General features: G+C 41.8%; 1 protein-coding gene across 3 annotated transcripts; it reads right to left on the minus strand.

Annotated features, from left to right (window-relative positions):
• Nucleotides 1-1,352: 1,352 nt before the first annotated feature.
• Nucleotides 1,353-19,003, minus strand: dpf2l (D4, zinc and double PHD fingers family 2, like). Of its 3 annotated transcripts, none has more exons than XM_061900147.1 (11): nt 18,930-19,003; nt 17,031-17,191; nt 14,644-14,751; nt 14,324-14,517; nt 12,436-12,528; nt 11,442-11,526; nt 9,401-9,535; nt 6,795-6,926; nt 6,609-6,721; nt 2,415-2,496; nt 1,353-2,356 (listed from the first exon to the last, which is right to left on the minus strand). In XM_061900147.1, the coding sequence occupies exons 1-11, from the start codon at nt 18,959-18,961 to the stop codon at nt 2,271-2,273; spliced, it is 1,221 nt and encodes a 406-aa protein (XP_061756131.1). In that variant the 5' UTR covers nt 18,962-19,003; the 3' UTR covers nt 1,353-2,270. The 3 variants fall into 3 exon arrangements, with proteins under 3 accessions (XP_061756131.1, XP_061756130.1, XP_061756129.1); XM_061900146.1 differs by having other exon boundaries at nt 14,324-14,520; XM_061900145.1 differs by having other exon boundaries at nt 1,356-2,356; nt 14,324-14,535.
• Nucleotides 19,004-19,231: the final 228 nt, after the last annotated feature.

Genomic DNA, 19,231 nt, shown 5'->3' on the forward strand with positions numbered 1-19,231 from the left:
TATAAATCAAGATTTCTACACATGGAAGTAATCATCAACTTAAAGTGCCCTCTTTGGGGATTGTAATAGAGATCCTTCTGGATTCAACTTCATTCTAAACATTTTTTCACAAAAAAAATCTTTAACATCAATATTTATGGAACATGTCCACAAAAAAATCTAGCTGTCAACACTGAATATTGCATTGTTGCACTTCTTTTCACAGTTTATGAACTTACATTCATATTTTGTTGAAGTATTATTCAATAAATATATTTATAAAGGATTTTTGAATTGTTGCTATTTTTAGAATATTTTTTAAAAATCTCACATACCCCTTGGCGTACCTTCAAGTACCCCCAGGGGTACGCGTACCCCCATTTGAGAACCACAGCAATATAGCAACCATGAGTGAATATGTTCATACCAAACATGTGAACATTTAAACTGCTTAACTTTCATTCTTCAAGCAGAAGTTGGAGAAGGTCGCTCCTGAAGCGACGGCAGGACAAATCTGCAATAGCACAATTACTGAAAAGTACAAGAATTTCCCAAAACTCATCATTCCAATGAAAAGTGATGTTTATTTCAATCAGGCTAGTGGAAAAAAAAATGTAAAAAAATTAAAATAGTACAACAAAGTTCATCATTTTACAAATACTCAAAATGGAGGTGTGACATACAGTGGGGCAAAAAAAGTATTTAGTCAGCCAGCGATTGTGCAAGTTCTCCCACTTAAAATGATGACAGAGGTCTGTAATTTTCGTCATAGGTACACTTCAACTGTGAGAGACAGAATGTGGAAAACAATCCAGGAATTTTAAAGAATTTATTTGTGAAATATAGTGGAAAATAAGTATTTGGTCAACCATTCAAAGCTCTCACTGAGTGAAGGAGGTTTTGGCTCAAAATCTCACGATACATGGCCCCATTCATTCTTTCCTTAACACGGATCAATCGTCCTGTCCCCTTAGCAGAAAAACAGCCTCAAAGCATGATGTTTCCACCCCCATGCTTCACAGTAGGTGTGGTGTTCTTGGGATGCAACTCAGTATTCTTCTTCCTCCAAACAAGACGAGTTGAGTTTATACCAAAAAGTTCTATTTTGGTTTCTTCTGACCACATGACATTCTCCCAATCCTATCATCCATGTATCCATTTTGGTATAAACTCAACTTGTCGTGTTTGGAGGAAGAAGAATACTGAGTTGCATCCCAAGAACACCACACCTACTGTGAAGCATGGGGGTGGAAACATCATGCTTTGGGGCTGTTTTTCTGCTAAGGTGACAGGACGATTGATCCGTGTTAAGGAAAGAATGAATGGGCCATGTATCGTGAGATTTTGAGCCAAAACCTCCTTCCATCAGTGAGAGCTTTGAATGGTTGACCAAATACTTATTTTCCACTATATTTTACAAATAAATTCTTTAAAATTCCTGGATTTTTTTTTCACATTCGGGCTCTCACAGTTGAAGCGTACCTATTATGAAAATTAGACCTCTGTCATCATTTTAAGTGGGAGAACTTGCACAATCGCTGGCTGACTAAACACTTTTTTGCCCCACTGTATTTGAAACAGTCAAATGAATTGAAAAGATGTCACAGTGGTAACAAAAAAAGGCAACACAGTACATAGAATGCATGATCTTGGTAGAAGTGGACAACACACACTTTACAAAACTGGACTAGAAAATTCTCCCAACACCCATTTATGTGTATTTCCTCCAAAAGAAGGGTGTGGGTGGTGTCTACTACGGTACAGATGGTGTGCCAAGCGTCATACTGAGGCTACCGTATGCAGGACGCTAAAAGTAAGATGATATGAGCTCCCTTTGGTGGATAAATACAAAGAAAAAGATGTCTACAGTCAATCATCTCCGTGGTGTTTGCCTGACAGTAACAGACTGAGCTCAACAAGTCCTAGCTGGACTTGTTCCAAGATGAAACCCCTCCAATGGAATCGGACAAAGTACACGACAAAAATCCACGAGAACAATAAGGATAATAAATCTCCAGCAACGTACTGTTTGTTATATTCGCCCCCACGGCTTCTGGCGAGTCAAAATAGATCATTTGGCAAAATGCAGATAATTAACTGTGATGCAACGGCCCACAGCTCCCATGGAGACGGCTGTTGCTATGGTTACTGCATGCTCTCCCGTCTCCAAGACGTATTTGTGTGTGAGCCGAGCAGGCAGCTTGGCGCTTCACTTCCACTGATCTGAGGTCTGTTTTGCTTCCGTGTAGATGCTGACTTGGAAAGTGTCCTTGAGGGGAGTTGGTGCCATGTCACTCGGAGGCCGGGTTCTGGTTCTGCTGGTATATGGAGGCCTTCTCCTTGAGCAGAGCCAGACACAGGTGGCAGCTCCAGCTTCCTGCAAGGAAAGAAAAGAGGAGTACCATGCGGGATGTTGTTGGAATATTGCAACTTACCCTCGGGCGGTTCTGTCATGGGGGGAGAGAGGCAATACATGTGGTAACCTCGGTCACAGTCGTCACAGAACAGCAGCTGGTCCTGCACACAGGTGGAAGGCAAGCTGTGGTCAGGACACAATTCATGCGCTCGCTTTTAAAGGCCTACTGGAACCCACTACGCAGTCTGATACAGTTGTGATCAAAATTATTCAACCCCCACACAATTTTGGTGTTTTAGCAAGTAGGACATTTATTCCGTATTTTGTTTATAGTCATATCATATAAAGATGCATTAAATAGACAAATGCAACTTGAATTACAACATTATATTTTGTAACATACCAAACAGTGTCATTTCTTTAAATATCTCATTGACAAAATTATTCAACCCCTTGAAGATCATAACTCTTAAGAACAGAATTTGAAAAAGGTATTTTTAATCAGGTGTTGAAAACACCTGTAGACGTGATTAGAACCATAACGAGCAACAAACTGATTGAAAAAGACTGTGACGCTCAGCTTCTTGTAGATGGTCAATGGTGTATTTGCAACATGGTGAAGTCCAGGGAGTGGTCAAAGAAGTCAAGAGAGGAGTTCATTTTGTTTGTTAAATCGGATAAAACACACTTTATAGCCTCGATGAATATTCAAAGAAAAACAGTTAAACATTGTTTCTGCTTTCCATAACCTTCATAATTTTTTTTTTCAATTAAGTCCACATCATCCACTTTGAAATTGCGCTTTTAACATTAGTGCATTAAAACTTTTTTTTTTAAAAGCCTCTTTGATGTTCGCCGCCACACAGATTACGGCACCCACACACCACCGCTCTTTAGTGCAAATTGTTTTATTAAAATAGCTTATATATATATATAGCTCGGTTGGTAGAATGGCCGTGCCAGCAATTTGAGGGTCGCAGGTTCGATCCCCGCTTCTGTCATCCTAGTCACTGCCGTTGTGTCCTTGGGCAAGACACTTTACCCACCTGCTCCCAGTGCCACCCACACTGGTTTAAATGTAAAAATTAGATATTGGGTTTCACTATGTAAAGCGCTTTGAGTCACTAGAGAAAAAGCGCTATATAAATATAATTCACTTCACTTCACTAATTTCTCTTCATAAGAAAGGATATGGATATAAGAAAATAGCAAATACATTACACATTCCAAGAGACACAGTTGGAGCATAATTCGCAAGTTTAAAGCTAAAGACACAGTGGAATCACTACCTGGGCGTGGTAGAAAGAGGATGCTGTCCGGTATTTGAAGCATACAGTGGTGAAAAACCCCCGGGTAACAGCTGAGGAACTACAACAGGACATTGCAGAGGGGGGAACGCAGGTTTCGTCCCAGACAATAAGGCGCGCACTACGAGATGAAGGTCTCCATGCCAGAACTCTCAGGCAAACCCCACTTATGACTACCAGGCACAAGAAAAAAATAGACTCCAGTATGCCAAAAATCATCTGGACAAACCCCAAAGGTTTTGGGAAACTGTTCTATGGAGTGATGAGACAAAACTGGAACTCTTTGGGCCTATAAATCAACGTTATGTCTGGTGGAGAAAAAAATGAAGCTTACTGTTAAGCATGGTGGGGGGTCAATCATGCAAGCCCAAGGAGGCCTTTGCCCAAGAGGAATGGGCTAAAATACCTGTAGATGGTTGCAAGAAGCTTGTGTCCGCTTATGTATCACCTTTGAAGGATGTCATTACTGCCAAAGGGTGTTCTACTAAGTACTAAAGATGCATGGAACTAGGGGGTTGAATCATTTTGTCAAGGAGATATTAAGAAAAATGTCCTTTTTTGGTATTTTGTAAAATACAGTGTTACAATTTAAGTTGCATTTGTCTATTTGACACATCTTTATTTGATATGACTATCAACAAAATACAGAATAAATGTCCACCTTGCTAAAACACCAAAATTGTGTGGGGGTTGAATAATTTTGATCACAACTGTAGTTTAAATATTAACATTGCAACACATGCCAATACAGCCGGTTTAGTTTACTAAATTACAATTTAAAATTTCCTGCGGAGTTTCCTGTTGAAAACGTCGCAGAAGGATGATGCGTGTTTGTGACGTTATTGGTTGGAACAGTCGTCTCTTTTCATCGCATAATTACACAGTATTTTGGAAATCTGTGTTGCTGAATCTTTTGCAATTTGTTCAATTAATAATGGAGACGTCAAAGAAGAATGCTGTTGGTGGAAAGCGGTGGATTGCAGCTGCCTTTAGCGACCCAAACACAGCCGGTGTTTCTTTGTTGTGAAGCTTTAACACAGAGCGGTCAAACGAACATGTTTCTCTACGTCAACCAGCAAGTTTTTGGATGGGAAAATTGTGATATTAAGTCGGCTCTTACCGGAGACTTCAGTGGATTACGCGACCTCATCCTGCAGCTCAAAAAGGCACATGTCAACCAGCAAGTTTTTGGATGGGTGTAATCCTGGACATGTTACTGTAAAGGAGAGGTGGTGTGATGCTGGACATGTTACTGTAAAGGAGAGGTGGTGTGATGCTGGACATGTTACTGTAAAGGAGTGTCTTTGTATGCTGGACATCCAACTTCTGGCTGTTGGAATTGGACCATATTATTTGCCATGGGAGTTAACTTCTTTAATCTTCATCAGAGCGTACATCCCTCCTGCAGACCCTGCTGCTTGCAACACCATTCATGCTGCTGTTGCTAGGCAACAGACCAAACACCCCGATGCCCTCATTCTCATTTCGGGTGACTTTAATTATATTTCTTTGGACTCAGTTTTAGCCACTTTTTACCAATATGTGCACTGTGGAACACAGGACAGTACACCTCTGGACCAACTGTATGCTAATTCAAAAGATGCATACAGTAGGTCCAGAGTTTTAACAATGGATTACTCATGTATTACTTGACAAATCTATTTTTGATAAAGTACAGGGTTCAAGTGTACTGCATAGTTCGATGATTTTTTTTGCTCGTATCTGTTTTTTCCTTGAAGATCTAGGCCCATGGTGCGCTGCTTGGTTGACCACCACTTTTTTTCACTTGCATGCACTTCAAGGTAGCAAACAAGCCTTTAAAGGCCTACTGAAATGAGATGTTCTTATTTAAACGGGGATAGCAGGTCCATTTTATGTGTCATACTTGATCATTTCGCCATATTTTTGCTGAAAGGATTTAGTAGAGAACATCGACGATAAAGTTTGCAACTTTTGGTCGCTAATAAAAAAGCCTTGCCTGTACCGGAAGTAGCAGACGATGTGCGCATGACGTCACGGGTTGTGGAGCTCCTCACATCTGAACATTGTTTACAATCCTAGCCTCCAGCAGAAAGAGCTATTCGGACTGAGAAAGCGACAATTTCCCCATTAATTTGAGCGAGGATGAAAGATTTGTGGATGAGGAAAGTAAGAGTGAGGCACTAAAAAAAAAGCGACGCCTCCGGGCGGCAGCAGTGGTAGCATTTCAGATGTTATTAGACACATTTACTAGGATAATTCTGGAAAATCTCTTATCTGCTTATTGTTTTAATAGTGTTTTAGTGAGATTCTAAAGTCATACCTGAAAGTCGGAGGGCTGCGGTGAACGCCAGTGTCTCAGAGAGAAGCCAAGATCACAGCTGCCTTTTTGAGCTGCAGGAGGAGGTCCCATAATCCACTGAAGTCTCCGGTAAGAGCTGACTTAATATCACAATTTTCCCATCCAAAAACTTGCTGACCTACCTAGAGAAACATGTTCGCTTGACCGCTCTGTGTTAAAGCTTCACAGCAAACAAAGAAACACCGGCTGTGTCTCGGTTGCTAAAGGCAGCTGCAATCCACCGCTTTCCACCAACAGCATTCTTCTTTGACGTCTCCATTATTAATTGAACAAATTTCAAAATTACTGTGTAATTATGCGATGAAAAGAGCCGACTTTTAGCCATGTGTGGTGCTGGGCTAATATGTCCCCTCCAACCAGAGATGTCACACGCACGCGTCATCATTCCGCGACGTTTTCAGTAAGAAACTCCGCGGGAAATTTAAAATTGCAATTTAGTAAACTAAAAAGGCCGTATTGGCATGTGTTGCAATGTTAATATTTCATCATTGATATATAAACTATCAGACTGCGTGGTCGGTAGTAGTGGCTTTCAGTAGGCCTTTAAGAGTGGTTAAGGAATGTTTACACTTGTGAAGAAAGGAGGCAGCTAGTCTGGTTGGAAAGCAAGCTAAAATGTGCTCACGTCATTCTCGGAGGTGCCACACACGTTGCAGCACTTGCACTCGATGCACTGCCAGCGGTAGGTCTTGACAGCGGCCATCATCACGGGCGTGAACTGCAGACAGGTGGGGTGGCCTGCGGGGAGTAAGGCCGTCATCAGTCACAAGCGAGCAGCGAGTAGCGATAAAGACAGTAGGACCGTCCGTACCAGAACGGCCGCAGTCTGAACAGGACACCAGCGCCTCCGAGTGGCCAGTTTTCTGATTCATGGTAGAGTCTCCCAGACAGAAATCGCAGTAATCGTTGGGCAGTGCCAGTCCATTTGGACCCTTCTTATTGGCTGCACAGGAGGAGAAGACACCATTTAGAATGCATTGAAGGTGCAATTCCAACAAGACTAGATGTTGATGTATCTTGGTATGTCCTTTCAGTGTGTGCACTGCACATGCACACTCTGACACTTGTCACTGAACAATTAGTGCACTGCATCACACTGATTGGTTGCTTGCTTTAGGAGCCATGAGGGGAAGATAAATATTACAAACAGTTCAACTTCAAACACAATGATGAACATACCGTATTTCCTCAAATTGCCGCCGGGGCGCTAATTAATTTAAAACCTCTTCTCCCTCCGGCGGTAAATTTAGGCCTGCGCTTATAAATTTGAGTGTGATGTAAGGACACCATCATGAAAAGCACATTTAATAAAAAACAAAAACCTTATTATGGTCTTACCGTTACTTATAAATGAAGTCCATGCGCAGCTCCTTCTAATCAAAAGCAATCGATAACTTGTTTATAGAAGTCTTCCTTATCTTTCTTCAGTTTTAAAAGTCACTCTGTCTCGATGGAGATCTTCCTTTATTACCTCCTGCTTCGATTGAAAGTCCAGTTTAGAAAACGGTTTTATTTTAGATATGTAATCCTCCATGTTAAAAGTGCGAGCGAGAGGAAAAAATAAACGATCGCTGCTCACTCTTGCTGTCACTTCTTCTGCAACAGAGTAGTCGCAAGAAGGATCACTAGCGCCCTCTACCACTGGAGTCATTTAATGACTCATATTTGACACACGCAGCTACGGTATATTAATAAAAGTTGCAAGTTAAAGTACCAATGATTGACACACACACACTAGGTGTGGTGAAATTTGTCCTCTGCATTTTACCCATCCCCTGGGAAGTGAGGGGAGCAGTGGGCAGCAGCAGTGCTGCGCCCGGGAATCATTTATGATGATTTAACCCCCAATTCCAACCCTTGATGCTGAGCGCCAAGCAGGGAGGTAATGGGTCCCATTTTTATAGTCTTTGGTATGACTCGGCCGGGGTTTGAACATTAAACCTACCGATCTCAGGGCGGACACCCTAACCCAGGGGTCGGGAACCTTTTTGGCTGAGAGAGCCATGAAAGCCAAATATTTAAAAATGTATTTCCGTAAGAGCCATAAAATATTTTTTAACACTGAACACAACTAAGCGCGTGCATTTTTAAGTAAGACCAACATTTCTACAGTATAATAGGTCTCTTATTCTTTGTAATAACATTGTTATTCTGAAGCTAACTGTGGTGGGGGCGTGGCCTTTGGGCCTGCAGCAAACTTGGGTGTCCCAGGACCAGCCTCGAAATCAGCGACAGGTGCGTAGATAGCCCACCTGAGCCTTGTTATCTAATCACCTGTCGCTCTGTTATAAGCAGCAGCCAGGAGGAGAGACGGGGTAGAGGCTGGAGCCAGCGCGCGAGCGAGAGAGAAAAATACAATTGCTGGAAAACAACTGAGAGACTTATTGAAAAATAAAACAATAACGTAATCCTGAAAAGGGCTCTCATGTCGGTGCTTGGTGGTCTGAAGAACCCCCAGGAGGGCAAGCCCCACACTAACCAATAATAAATAAATTACTACTTACCATTAACGCAACTTTGTGAACAAAAAAAAGCATGAGAATGTTTTATATTTTGAACGTTATTTTTAACACTGTGATCACAAGAGGAATTATTCATTACTTATCGTGTTAAGCAATGTCAGCTCAGATTTATCCGAGAGCCGGATGCAGTCATCAAAAGAGCCACATCTGGCTCTAGAGCCATAGGTTCCCTACCCCTGCTCTAACCATTAGACCACTGAGTAGGCAAAACATAGCTGCTTACTGTTCTTTTTAGCATATTCAATGGCTTGGACCTTAAATCCTACTAAATAGCTCTAAATGTTCTTCCCTTTATGCGATTTCAAATGATTGAAATCAGCCCCCTTCATTTTGAAAATCATGACAGGTGAAGTGTCACTCGTGACGTGACGAGTTTGACCCGGCGGAAATTCTAGACATGCGCTAATAAAAATAATATTTTACGAAACATGTTTGACCCGGCAGTAATTCTAGGCAGGGGCGGCAATTCAAGGAAATACGGTTTTGTTCAATTCATACAGTCCCTCTCCTCTCTTCATCAAGGTTCCTCTTTTGGAACTTTCCAATAGGTGCAACCTAAACAATAGCAATATTTTCATGATAATTATGACAAAGACAAAACAATTATGGAACTATAGCTGATAATGTGAACTGAGATGTGACAACACAATTTTTCATGCCCAAATGAAAACAATGCAATGGTTTTGTTGGGATGTAAAAAAACAAAAACTAGTGTTATCTTTTTAGCAGCTTACTATCACAAACAGGGTGTAAGTCTTGATAACCTGGAAATCACATCATATCAAGGCCAATTAGGCCGGAGTAAAAAGATGAGGTAGTGACCCTCCTCATGGAAACACACACATGCAAGCCCACGCCCCTCTTGCCCTCTTCTCCTCCTCCTTTCTGCACTCACTCTTCTGCTCCACAGGCTGGCGAGGAGGGGGTGGTGCCTCCATCTCCTCGCGGTCCTCGCCCTCCTCCTCCGCCAGGTGAGAATGTGTATAGTGGTAGCTCAGGCCCGGACGGTTCTTGTAGCGCTTCCCACAAACTGATACACACACACACACACACACACACACACACACACACACACACACACACACACACACACACACACGGTCATAGACAGGGATTATAGTGATGGTGGAACTACCGTAGCAGAAGACAAAAAAGGTGTAACCATGAAAGTGTCACATTCATTTCCCACTTCAAAGGCCTACTGAAATGAGATTTTCTTATTTAAACGGGGATAGCAGGTCCATTCTATGTGTCATACTTGATCATTTCGCGATATTGCCATATTTTTGCTGAAAGGATTTAGTAGAGAACATCCACGATAAAGTTGGCAACTTTTGGTCGCTAATAAAAAAGCCTTGCCTGTACCGGAAGTAGCAGACAATGTGCGCGTGACGTCACGGGTTGTGGAGCTCCTCACATCTGAAATTTTTTTACAATCATGGCCACCAGCAGCGAGAGTGATTCGGACCGAGAAGGCGACGATTTCCCCATTAATTTGCGCGAGGATGAAAGATTTGTGGATGAGGAAAGTGAGTGTGATAGACTAGAAAAAAGAAAAAAAAAAAGACGGGGGCAGTGGGAGTGATTCAAATGTTATTAGACAAATTTACCAGGATAATTCTGGAAAATCCCTTATCTGCTTATTGTGTTACTAGTGTTTTAGTGAGATTAAATGGTCGTACCTGAAAGTCGGAGGGGTGCGGTGACCGCCAGTGTCTCTGAGGGAAGCCACGTTTCTCGACGAGGCGAAGCAAAGGCAGCCGGGCTGAACTTTTCCCCCCCCCTACTCCACGGTGGAAGCATCCCTCATTTGGGGGCGACCGGTCAGAGGAGGCAAGCGAGTCCGCAGCTGCCTCTTTGACAGGTGCACGAGGAACGACACTAGCTCCGCTCATGTCTACAGTAAGAGCCGACTTATTACCACAATTTTCTCACCGAAACCTTCCGATTGACATGTGATCGGGAACCATGTTCGCTTGAATGCTCTGGTCCATATTAAAGCTTCACCTTCTGGAATGTAAACAAGGAAACACCGACTGTGTTTGTGTTGCTAAAGGAGGCCGCAATACACCGCTTCCCACCTACATCTTTCTTCTTTGACGTCTCCATTATTAATTGAACAAATTGCAAAAGATTCAGCAACACAGATGTCCAGAATACTGTATAATTCTGCGATTAAAGCAGACGATTTATAGCTGGGATCGGGCTGGAACAAAATGTCCGCTACAATCCATGACGTCACGCACACGCGTCATCATACCGTGACGTTTTCGACAGGATACTTCGCGTGAAATTTAAAATTGCAATTCAGTAAACTAAAACGGCCGTATTGGCATGTGTTGCAATGTTAATATTTCATCAGTGATATATAAACTATCAGACTGCGTGGTCTGTAGTAGTGGCTTTCAGTAGGCCTTTAACCTAAAATAGACATCGCACGTATTTTCTCAGGTTATCGGCCAGTAGCAAGAACACACAGCACTGGCACGGTAGCGAGCACAAACAGCACTGGCACGGTAGCGAGCACAAACAGCACTGGCACGGTAGCGAGCACAAACAGCACTGGCATGGTAGCGAGCACAAACAGCACTGGCACGGTAACGAGCACAAACAGCACTGGCACGGTAACGAGCACAAACAGCACTGGCACGGTAGCGAGCACAAACAGCACTGGCACGGTAACGAGCACAAACAGCACTGGCACGGTAACGAGCACAAACAGCACTGGCACGGTAGCGAGCACAAACAGCACTGGCAGGCTGCATGCAACAATCACACAGCACAAAAGATATGGCGGGGAAAAAAGCCTCCAGTCAAGCAGCTTTCTCTACCTAATTTGCAGGCTTACAGGTCACATCATGCAAAGTGTTACTGTTTTGAAGAGGAAAAGCAAAGGTTTGTTGCTGACATGCGACAAGAAGAGTATTTTGACTTACTGTCGCAGGCGTAAGGTTTGTCTCTTTCCTCCAGAGCTGCAGCTGCAGCCTCGCTTTTTTTCTTGCCATTCTTGTCACTGCGACCCTAAAGAACCCAGTGAAGATATTTCACATTAAAGATGAGCAATATGTCCGAAAAATCTATATCAAGATATATATATATATAAATATATATATATGGTGATATAGATTTTGAGCCTCCTGCGATAATCATATACAGCACATCCGAAAAGTATTCACAGCACTTCATTTTTTCAGCATTTTATGTTAAAGCCTTTTTCCAAAATGGAATGAATTCCTTTTTGTCTTCCAATTTCTACAGACAAAACACCATAAGGACAATGTGACATGTTTTTACTCAAAAATGTTTGCAAATGTATTAAAAAATAAAAAACGACATAGGTATTTATAGCCTTTGCTCGATACTTTGTTGATGCACCTTTGGCAGAAATTACAACCTCAAGTTAGGGCTGGGTGATACATCGATATACACTATATCGTAATATTGGAGTATACGTTCTCACGCAGTTGCTTTTAGCTGAGGGCATTACACTACAGCAGGGGTCACCAACCTTTTTGAAACCAAGAGCTACCTCTTGGGTACTGATTAATGCGAAGGGCTACCAGTTTGATACACACTTACATAAATTGCCAGAAATAGCCAATTTGCTCAATTAACCTTTAATACATAAATCTCTCTCTCTCTCTCTCTCTCTCTCTCTCTCTCTCTATATATATATACATATATATATATATATACATATATATATGTGTATATCAATGGGTATTTTTGTCTGTCATTCCGTTGTACATAAAATGTGTCATCAACATTCATGATCACGATATGACAATAGTAAAAAACGCTCTATAGTTGGCCAAATGTATGTTATTAATATTGTCTATATCGCGCAACCATGTTACATCTTGCAAGAAGGTATAACTTTAGAGCTTCTATTTTCTTAAGAGCCCACCAGTTTAAAGAGTTGGCACTCACTTTGGATTTGCTCTTGCCTCTCCTCTTTGGGGTCTCATCCTCAAAGTCTTCATCGTCTAAGTCATCCAAATAGTCCTCGTGGTCCAAGACTCTCTGCAGTGAGAAGATATAAATTCGAAGTGAAACTCTCTGACTTTTCTTAGGACTTTAAAGATCGATTTCAGTTTTAATCAACACCTTGCATACTCACATTGTACACATTTTACTATGTTTAAAGGGGACCTCTTATGCAAAACCAACTTTCCTTACTTACTGGCACCTGTTTTTGTGTATTTGGATTATGCATAAGTCCCAGAAATTTGAAATCAAACCATGAAAGTATAGCCGTGATATTTATAAAACAATACTTTCTCCAAACGAGCCGTTTGGAATTTGCCCAGCTTTTTTTTGTTTTTTTCCCCCCAAATTGTGACATCAGCGGATATTTTCCATATACCCAAAGAGAGCTTTGCGCAAATCCGTCCTTGTAGTCCAACGTGGTAAATAAGCTCCTTCTTTTTCTTTTTGTGGGGCAGACCGACTTGTACATGCTCATGCATCTTTTACTGTTGCCATTTCTAATACAAAGCAGCATTTTTGTTTTTTTATTTAATTTTTTCTTTGTCATGAAAAAGGGAGGTTTTTGTCATGAAAAAGGGAGGTTTTTTTGGGGGTTGGTGCACTAATTGTAAGTGTATGTGGTGTTTTTTATGTTGATTTAATAAATAAATAAATAAATAAAAATAAAAAATAAAATATATATATATATACAGTATATATATATTTTAATTTGAAAAAAATTATAATAATAAAAAATTATTCTGCGGCCCGGTACCAATCGAGCCGCGGCCCGGTACCAGTGGTCCCCAACCTTTTTGTAGCTGCTTGATAATTTGTCCCGCGGCCCGGCGGGGGGGATTTTTTTTTTTTTTTGTTTGTCATAAAAAAGGGAGGTTTTTGTCATGGAAAAGGGAGTTTTTTTGGGTTGGTGCACTCATTGTAAGTGTATGTTGTGTTTTTTATGTTGATTTAATAAAAAAATAAATAACAATAAAAAATGTAATTAAAAAAAATTAAAACATTTATAAAAAATTATTCTGCGGCCTGGTACCCATCGAGCCGCGGCCCGGTACCAGTGGTTCCCAACCTTTTTGTAGCTGCTTGATAATTTGTCCCGCGGCCCGGCGGGGGGGATTTTTTTTTTTGTCATGAAAAAGGGAGGTTTTTGTCATGAAAAAGGGAGGTTTTTTGGGTTGGTGCACTAATTGTAAGTGTATGTTTTGTTTTTTATGTTTATTTAATAAAAAATATATATATATATTTTAATTAAATAATAATAAAAAATTCTTCTGCGGCCCGGTACTAATCGAGCCGTGGCCCGGTACCAGTGGTCCCCAACCTTTTTGTAGCTGCGGACCGGTTAACGCTTGATAATTTGTCCCGCGGCCCGGCGGGGGGGGTTTTTTTTTTTTTATATTTGTCATGAAAAAGGGAGGTTTTTTAGGTTGGTGCACTAATTGTAAGTGTATGTTGTGTTTTTATGTTGATTTAATAAAAAAATACAAATAAAATAAATAAAAATTTTATTAAAAAAATAACAATTAATGAAAAATTATTCTGCGGCCCGGTGGTTGGGGACCACTGATGTAAACCACAAGGAAGTGTTTTAAATGTAGAAAAATAAATCATAATATGAAAAGGTAATATTTTAACTGTTTTATAATATCAAAGAAGAAATGGAAGAAAAAAGCATTTTATGTACACATTTTAATTGATTCCCTAATCTAGCAAGCAACTATTCAGTCAAATAATTTGCTGTAATATATTTTACCCAACAATTTCAATGGCAATTTTTTTTGTATTTCTAAAATGTCATAAAAATGCAACGGAGAAGTACGTTTAGCCTGACCTTGCGAACACGCCCGGAGGACGTGTGAGTGGCTGTTGAGCTAGCGGGAGGCTCCGGTGTGGCTGCATCGTCCTCAGGACCACGAACGTCTGCCACGCCACTTCTCCGGTCCAGAGGCTCACCCTTCAGTAAGGCCTCCAGACTGCTGCCGTCCACCGCCCCTATGGCCTCTCGCTTCAAGCCCAGATCTAAATCTGCTGCACACACACCAGCTGAAGATAAGTCACCACACACACACACACACACACACACACACACACAGCAAATGATAGTTTGAACAGGTCTTTCATAAATGACACATCTGATGTTTCTGTAAATACCAGCTTTGAGAGGTGGGAAAGCCAATCGTGGGTCCTCGGGTGGATGAGAGCGTTGTTTCTTCCTCCAGCGACGAGCTGGGTAAGTGTACAGCTGACCTGGAGCTACACCTGACCGACATAGTAAAGGACCAACAGTTGGCATATTTTGACGAGTGGGCACTGTAGGCATACTTGCTAACCTTGAGACCTCCGATTTCGGGAGGTGGGGGATGGGGGGTGGTCAGGGGGCGTGGTTGGGGTTGGAGCGTGGTTAAGAGAGGAGTATATTTACCGCTAGATTCATAGATTCACCAAGTCAAGAATTTCACACACACACATATATATAAATATATATATATATATATATATATATATATATATATAGGGCTTCACGGTGGCAGAGGGGTTAGTGCGTCTGCCTCACAATGCGAAGGTCCTGCAGTCCTGGGTTCAAATCCGGGCTCGGGATCTTTCTGTGTGGAGTTTGCATGTTCTCCCCGTGAACGCATGGGTTCCCTCCGGGTACTCCGGCTTCCTCCCACTTCCAAAGACATGCACCTGGGAATAGGTTGATTGGCAACACTAAATGGGCCCTAGTGTGTGAATGTGAATGTTGTCTGTCTATCTGTGTTGGCCCTGTGATGAGGTGGCGACTTGTCCAGGGTGTACCCCGCCTTCCGCCCGATTGTAGCTGAGATAGGCGCCAGCGCCCCCCCCGACCCCGTAAGGGAATAAGCGGTAGAAAATGGATGGATGGATATATATATATATATATATATATATATATATATATATATATATATATATATACATAAAAGAAATACTTGAATTTCAGTGTTCATTTATTTACACATTTACACTCATCTACTCATTGTTGAGTTAAGGGTTGAATTGTCCATCCTTGTTTTTTCAACCATATGCATGTACAGTAGATGGCAGTATTGTCCTGTTTAAGAGTGTCACAACATTGCTGTTTGGCAGACGAACTGCTTTACGGTAGACGAAAATGGACTGCTGTTGTTGTGTGTTGTTTTACCACGCCGGTAGGACGTTAATGAAACTGCCTAACCAACATAAGAAACCAAGAACTCGCCCTCGATCATTCAACAGTTATACACGTCACTCTGGTCCGCATGGAGCTGGAGGGGGCGTGGCCTCCACCTTTGCGTGAATTTCGGGGGAAAATTTGTCCTGGGAGGTTTTCGGGAGAGGCGCTGAATTTTGGGAGTCTCCCGGAAAATCCGGGAGGGTTGGCAAGTATGACTGCAGGGCTGCACAAGAAGAAGTAAAAACAGCTTTTGTCTTTTCTCTCAGCTTACTGGAGTACTAGTTACAATTCATCACATCGTGGGAGAAGCCATCGCCATTGATATTTTATTTATTATGTATTGTGGAATGACCAAGCGTGTTTTATTTTCATCTGTTGGGATTATTTTGTCTTACTATTCATTTACACGAAAAAAACAAAAAACAAGACAACAAGGAATCTAGTAGGGCTGCGAATCTTTGGGTGTCCCACAATTCGATTCAATATCGATTCTTGGGGTCACGATTCGATAATATATCAATTTTTTCCATTCAACCCAACTCAAAAACGATATTTTTCCGATTCAAAACAATTCTGTATTCATTCAACACATAGGATTTCAGCAGGATCTACCCCAGTCTGCTGACATGCAAGCAGAGTAGTAGATTTAAAAAAAAAAAAAGCTTTTATAATTGTAAAGGACAATGTTTTATCAACTGATTGCAATAATGCAAATTTGTTTTAACTATTAAACGAACCAAAAATATGACTTATTTTATCTTTGTGAAAACATTGGACACAGTGTGTTGTCAAGCTTATGAGATGCGATGCAAGTGTAAGCCACTGTGACACTATTGTTCTTTTTTTTAACTTTTATAAATGTCTAATGATAATGTCAATGATGGATTTTTAATCACTGCTATGCTGAAATTATGACTAATATTGATACTGTTGTTGATAATATTCATTTTTGTTTCACTACTTTTGGTCTGTTCTGTGTCGTGTTTGTGTCTCCTCTCAATTGCTTAGTTTATTGCAGTTCTGAGTGTTGCTGGGTCAGGTTTGGTTTTGGAATTGGATTACAATGTTATGGTATTGCTGTGTAGTGGTTTGTTGGATTGATATAAAAACATATTTAAAAAATACATTTTTTTTTAAAATAAGAATCGATTCTGAATCGCACAACGTATTCAAATTTATTTTTTTCCAGTAATAATAATGTTGGACTGTAAGTTCTGTAAAAACAAAAAGAAGTGGCCCTGGGAACATGACGTGTGTGAAAAAACATTGTTTCAGATAATCACTATCTTCATTTTGAGCAAGAAAATGTTGATTCACATTCACAACCCTGCTGCCCGAGTGTACTGTACTTGGTGTGTACCTGCGCTCCGATGTCGCTTCTCCATCCAGATGTAGCAGTTGGACTGAGCCACACCAGTTTGGGAGTCGAGGAAGGGCATGAGGATGCTGCGTTCAGCACACAGTCGGGCATTGTAGCTGTGGCACTGCTCCATGGCATCTCGGTAATATTGCTCCCCGAGCCTGAAACACAATCATAACATGAACTGTGTTGGCCAAACTACAATTCTAATTACAACTCATTGCACATATTACAAGGCAGGCTCCTCTCCAAGGTTTCTCATAGTCATTCAATTCGACATCCCATTGGGGTGAGTTTTTCCTTGCCCTTATGTGGGCTCTGTAGTGAGGATGTGGTTGTGGCTTGTGCAGCCCTTTGAGACACTTGTGATTTAGGGCTATATAAATAAACATTGATTGATTTATATTGGAAGTGTGCATTTAGTGGTTTGATAAAGGTTGCCAGGTGGTGCTAAAGGTTGTCAGATGGTGCAAAGGTTACCAGGTTGTGCTATAGGTTGCCAGGTTGTGTTATAGGTTGCCAGATGGTGCTAAAGGTTGGCAGGTCGTGATAAAGGTTGTCAGGTGGTGCTAAAGGTTGTCAGATGGTGCTAAAGGTTGCCGGATGGTGCTAAAGGTTTCCGGATAGTGCTAAAGGTTGCCAGTAGGTGCTAAAGGTTGCCAGATGGTGCTAAAGGTTGCGGTAAAGGTTGCCAGGTTGTGCTAAAGGTTGCCAGATGGTGCTAAAGGTTGCCAGATGGTGCTTAAGGTTGCCAAGTTGTGCTATAGGTTGCCAGGTGGTGCTAAAAGTTGCCAAGTTGTGATAAAGGTTGCCAGATGGTGCTAAAGGTTGCGATAAAGGTTGCCAGGTTGTGCTAAAAGTTGCCAATTTGTGCTAAAGGTTGCCAGATGGTGCTAAAGGTTGCCAGGTTGTGATAAAGGTTGCCAGGTTGTGATAAAGGTTGCCAGGTGGTGCTAAATGTTGCCAGGTGGCGCTAAATGTTGCCAGGTGGCGCTAAAGGTTGCCAGGTGGCGCTAAAGGTTGGCAGGTGGCGCTAAAGGTTGGCAGGTGGCGCTAAAGGTTGCCAGGTGGCGCTAAAGGTTGGCAGGTGGAGCTAAAGGTTGCCAGATGGCGCAAAAGGTTGCCAGGTGGCGCTTAAGGTTGCCAGGTGGCGTTAAAGGTTGCCAGGTGGCGATAAAGGTTGGCAGGTGGCGCTAAAGGTTGGCAGGTGGTGCTAAAGGTTGCCAGATGGTGCTAAAGGTTGCCAGGTTGTGTTTAAGGTTGCCAAGTTGTGCTATAGGTTGCCATATGGTGCTAAAGGTTGCCAGGTGGTGCTAAAGGTTGCCAGGTGGTGTTTAAGGTTGCCAGATGGCACTAGAGGTTGCCAGGTGGCGCTAAAAGTTGCCAGGTTGTGTTTAAGGTTTCCAGATGGTGCTAAAGGTTGCCAGATGGTGCTAAAGGTTGCCAGGTTGTGTTTAAGGTTGCCAGGTTGTGTTTAAGGTTGCCAGATGGTGCTAAAGGTTGCCAGGTTGTGTTTAAGGTGGCCAGATGGTGCTGAAGGTTGCCAGATGACAACAGTATCCCAGCCTGAACAAAAGCTTGATTGTTAGCCTCTCGTCCATACAAATACAATACATGTTAATTAGCAGGCAGCCAACTCGCAATGCACACTAAATGTCTCCGTAAACGCAAGTGAATGTTTGTGTTGTGTAAGTAACTAACTTTAACTCCTTACTTGGCTTCCATTTGTCCGCGGCTAACAAGCTAACAAGCTAACCTTAGCACCGAAGATAACCTTATTCTCTTTGTGTTCCAAGACGTCTGTGGGAGCTTCGTGTTTTCCCCAAAGTCGACAGAGACCTAAGTGTTGCGCCAAAATATTATCGGAGCGGCATGAAGGAAGTAAAAAGGCAAACTTACACTTTCACAACACTGTCGACGGCCGCCGCCATGTTTGGTTCGTGGAGAGTGCCAGTGCGCGTGCGCAGAGTCGACGGCGCCGCCAAAGCAATGCGGTAGAGAATACTTTGTCTTTATTATTAAAAACATCATTTAATCTTATGCAAAACTGAATGCGTACCAGCCTGCCCATCAAATTATTTTAAACCAGGGGTCACCAACCTTTTTTGAAACTAAGAGCTACTTCTTGAGTACTGATTAATGCGAAGGGCTACCAGATTGATACACACTTAAATAAATTGCCAGAAATAGCCAATTTGCTC

Source organism: Nerophis ophidion, linkage group LG05 (assembly GCF_033978795.1).
Source record: "Nerophis ophidion isolate RoL-2023_Sa linkage group LG05, RoL_Noph_v1.0, whole genome shotgun sequence".
Classification (NCBI taxonomy): domain Eukaryota; kingdom Metazoa; phylum Chordata; class Actinopteri; order Syngnathiformes; family Syngnathidae; genus Nerophis; species Nerophis ophidion.

Excerpts from the sequence above, each read along its gene's own strand:
- dpf2l (XM_061900145.1), bottom strand. The coding sequence starts at position 18,961 with ATGGCGGCGGCCGTCGACAGTGTTGTGAAAGT. Across the intron at positions 11,527-12,435 it reads GAGGCAAGAGCAAATCCAAA|GGTCGCAGTGACAAGAATGG; the intron begins GTGAGTGCCAAC and ends TGGGTTCTTTAG. Across the intron at positions 2,497-6,608 it reads GTGGCACCTCCGAGAATGAC|GACCAGCTGCTGTTCTGTGA; the intron begins GTGAGCACATTT and ends ACCTGTGTGCAG.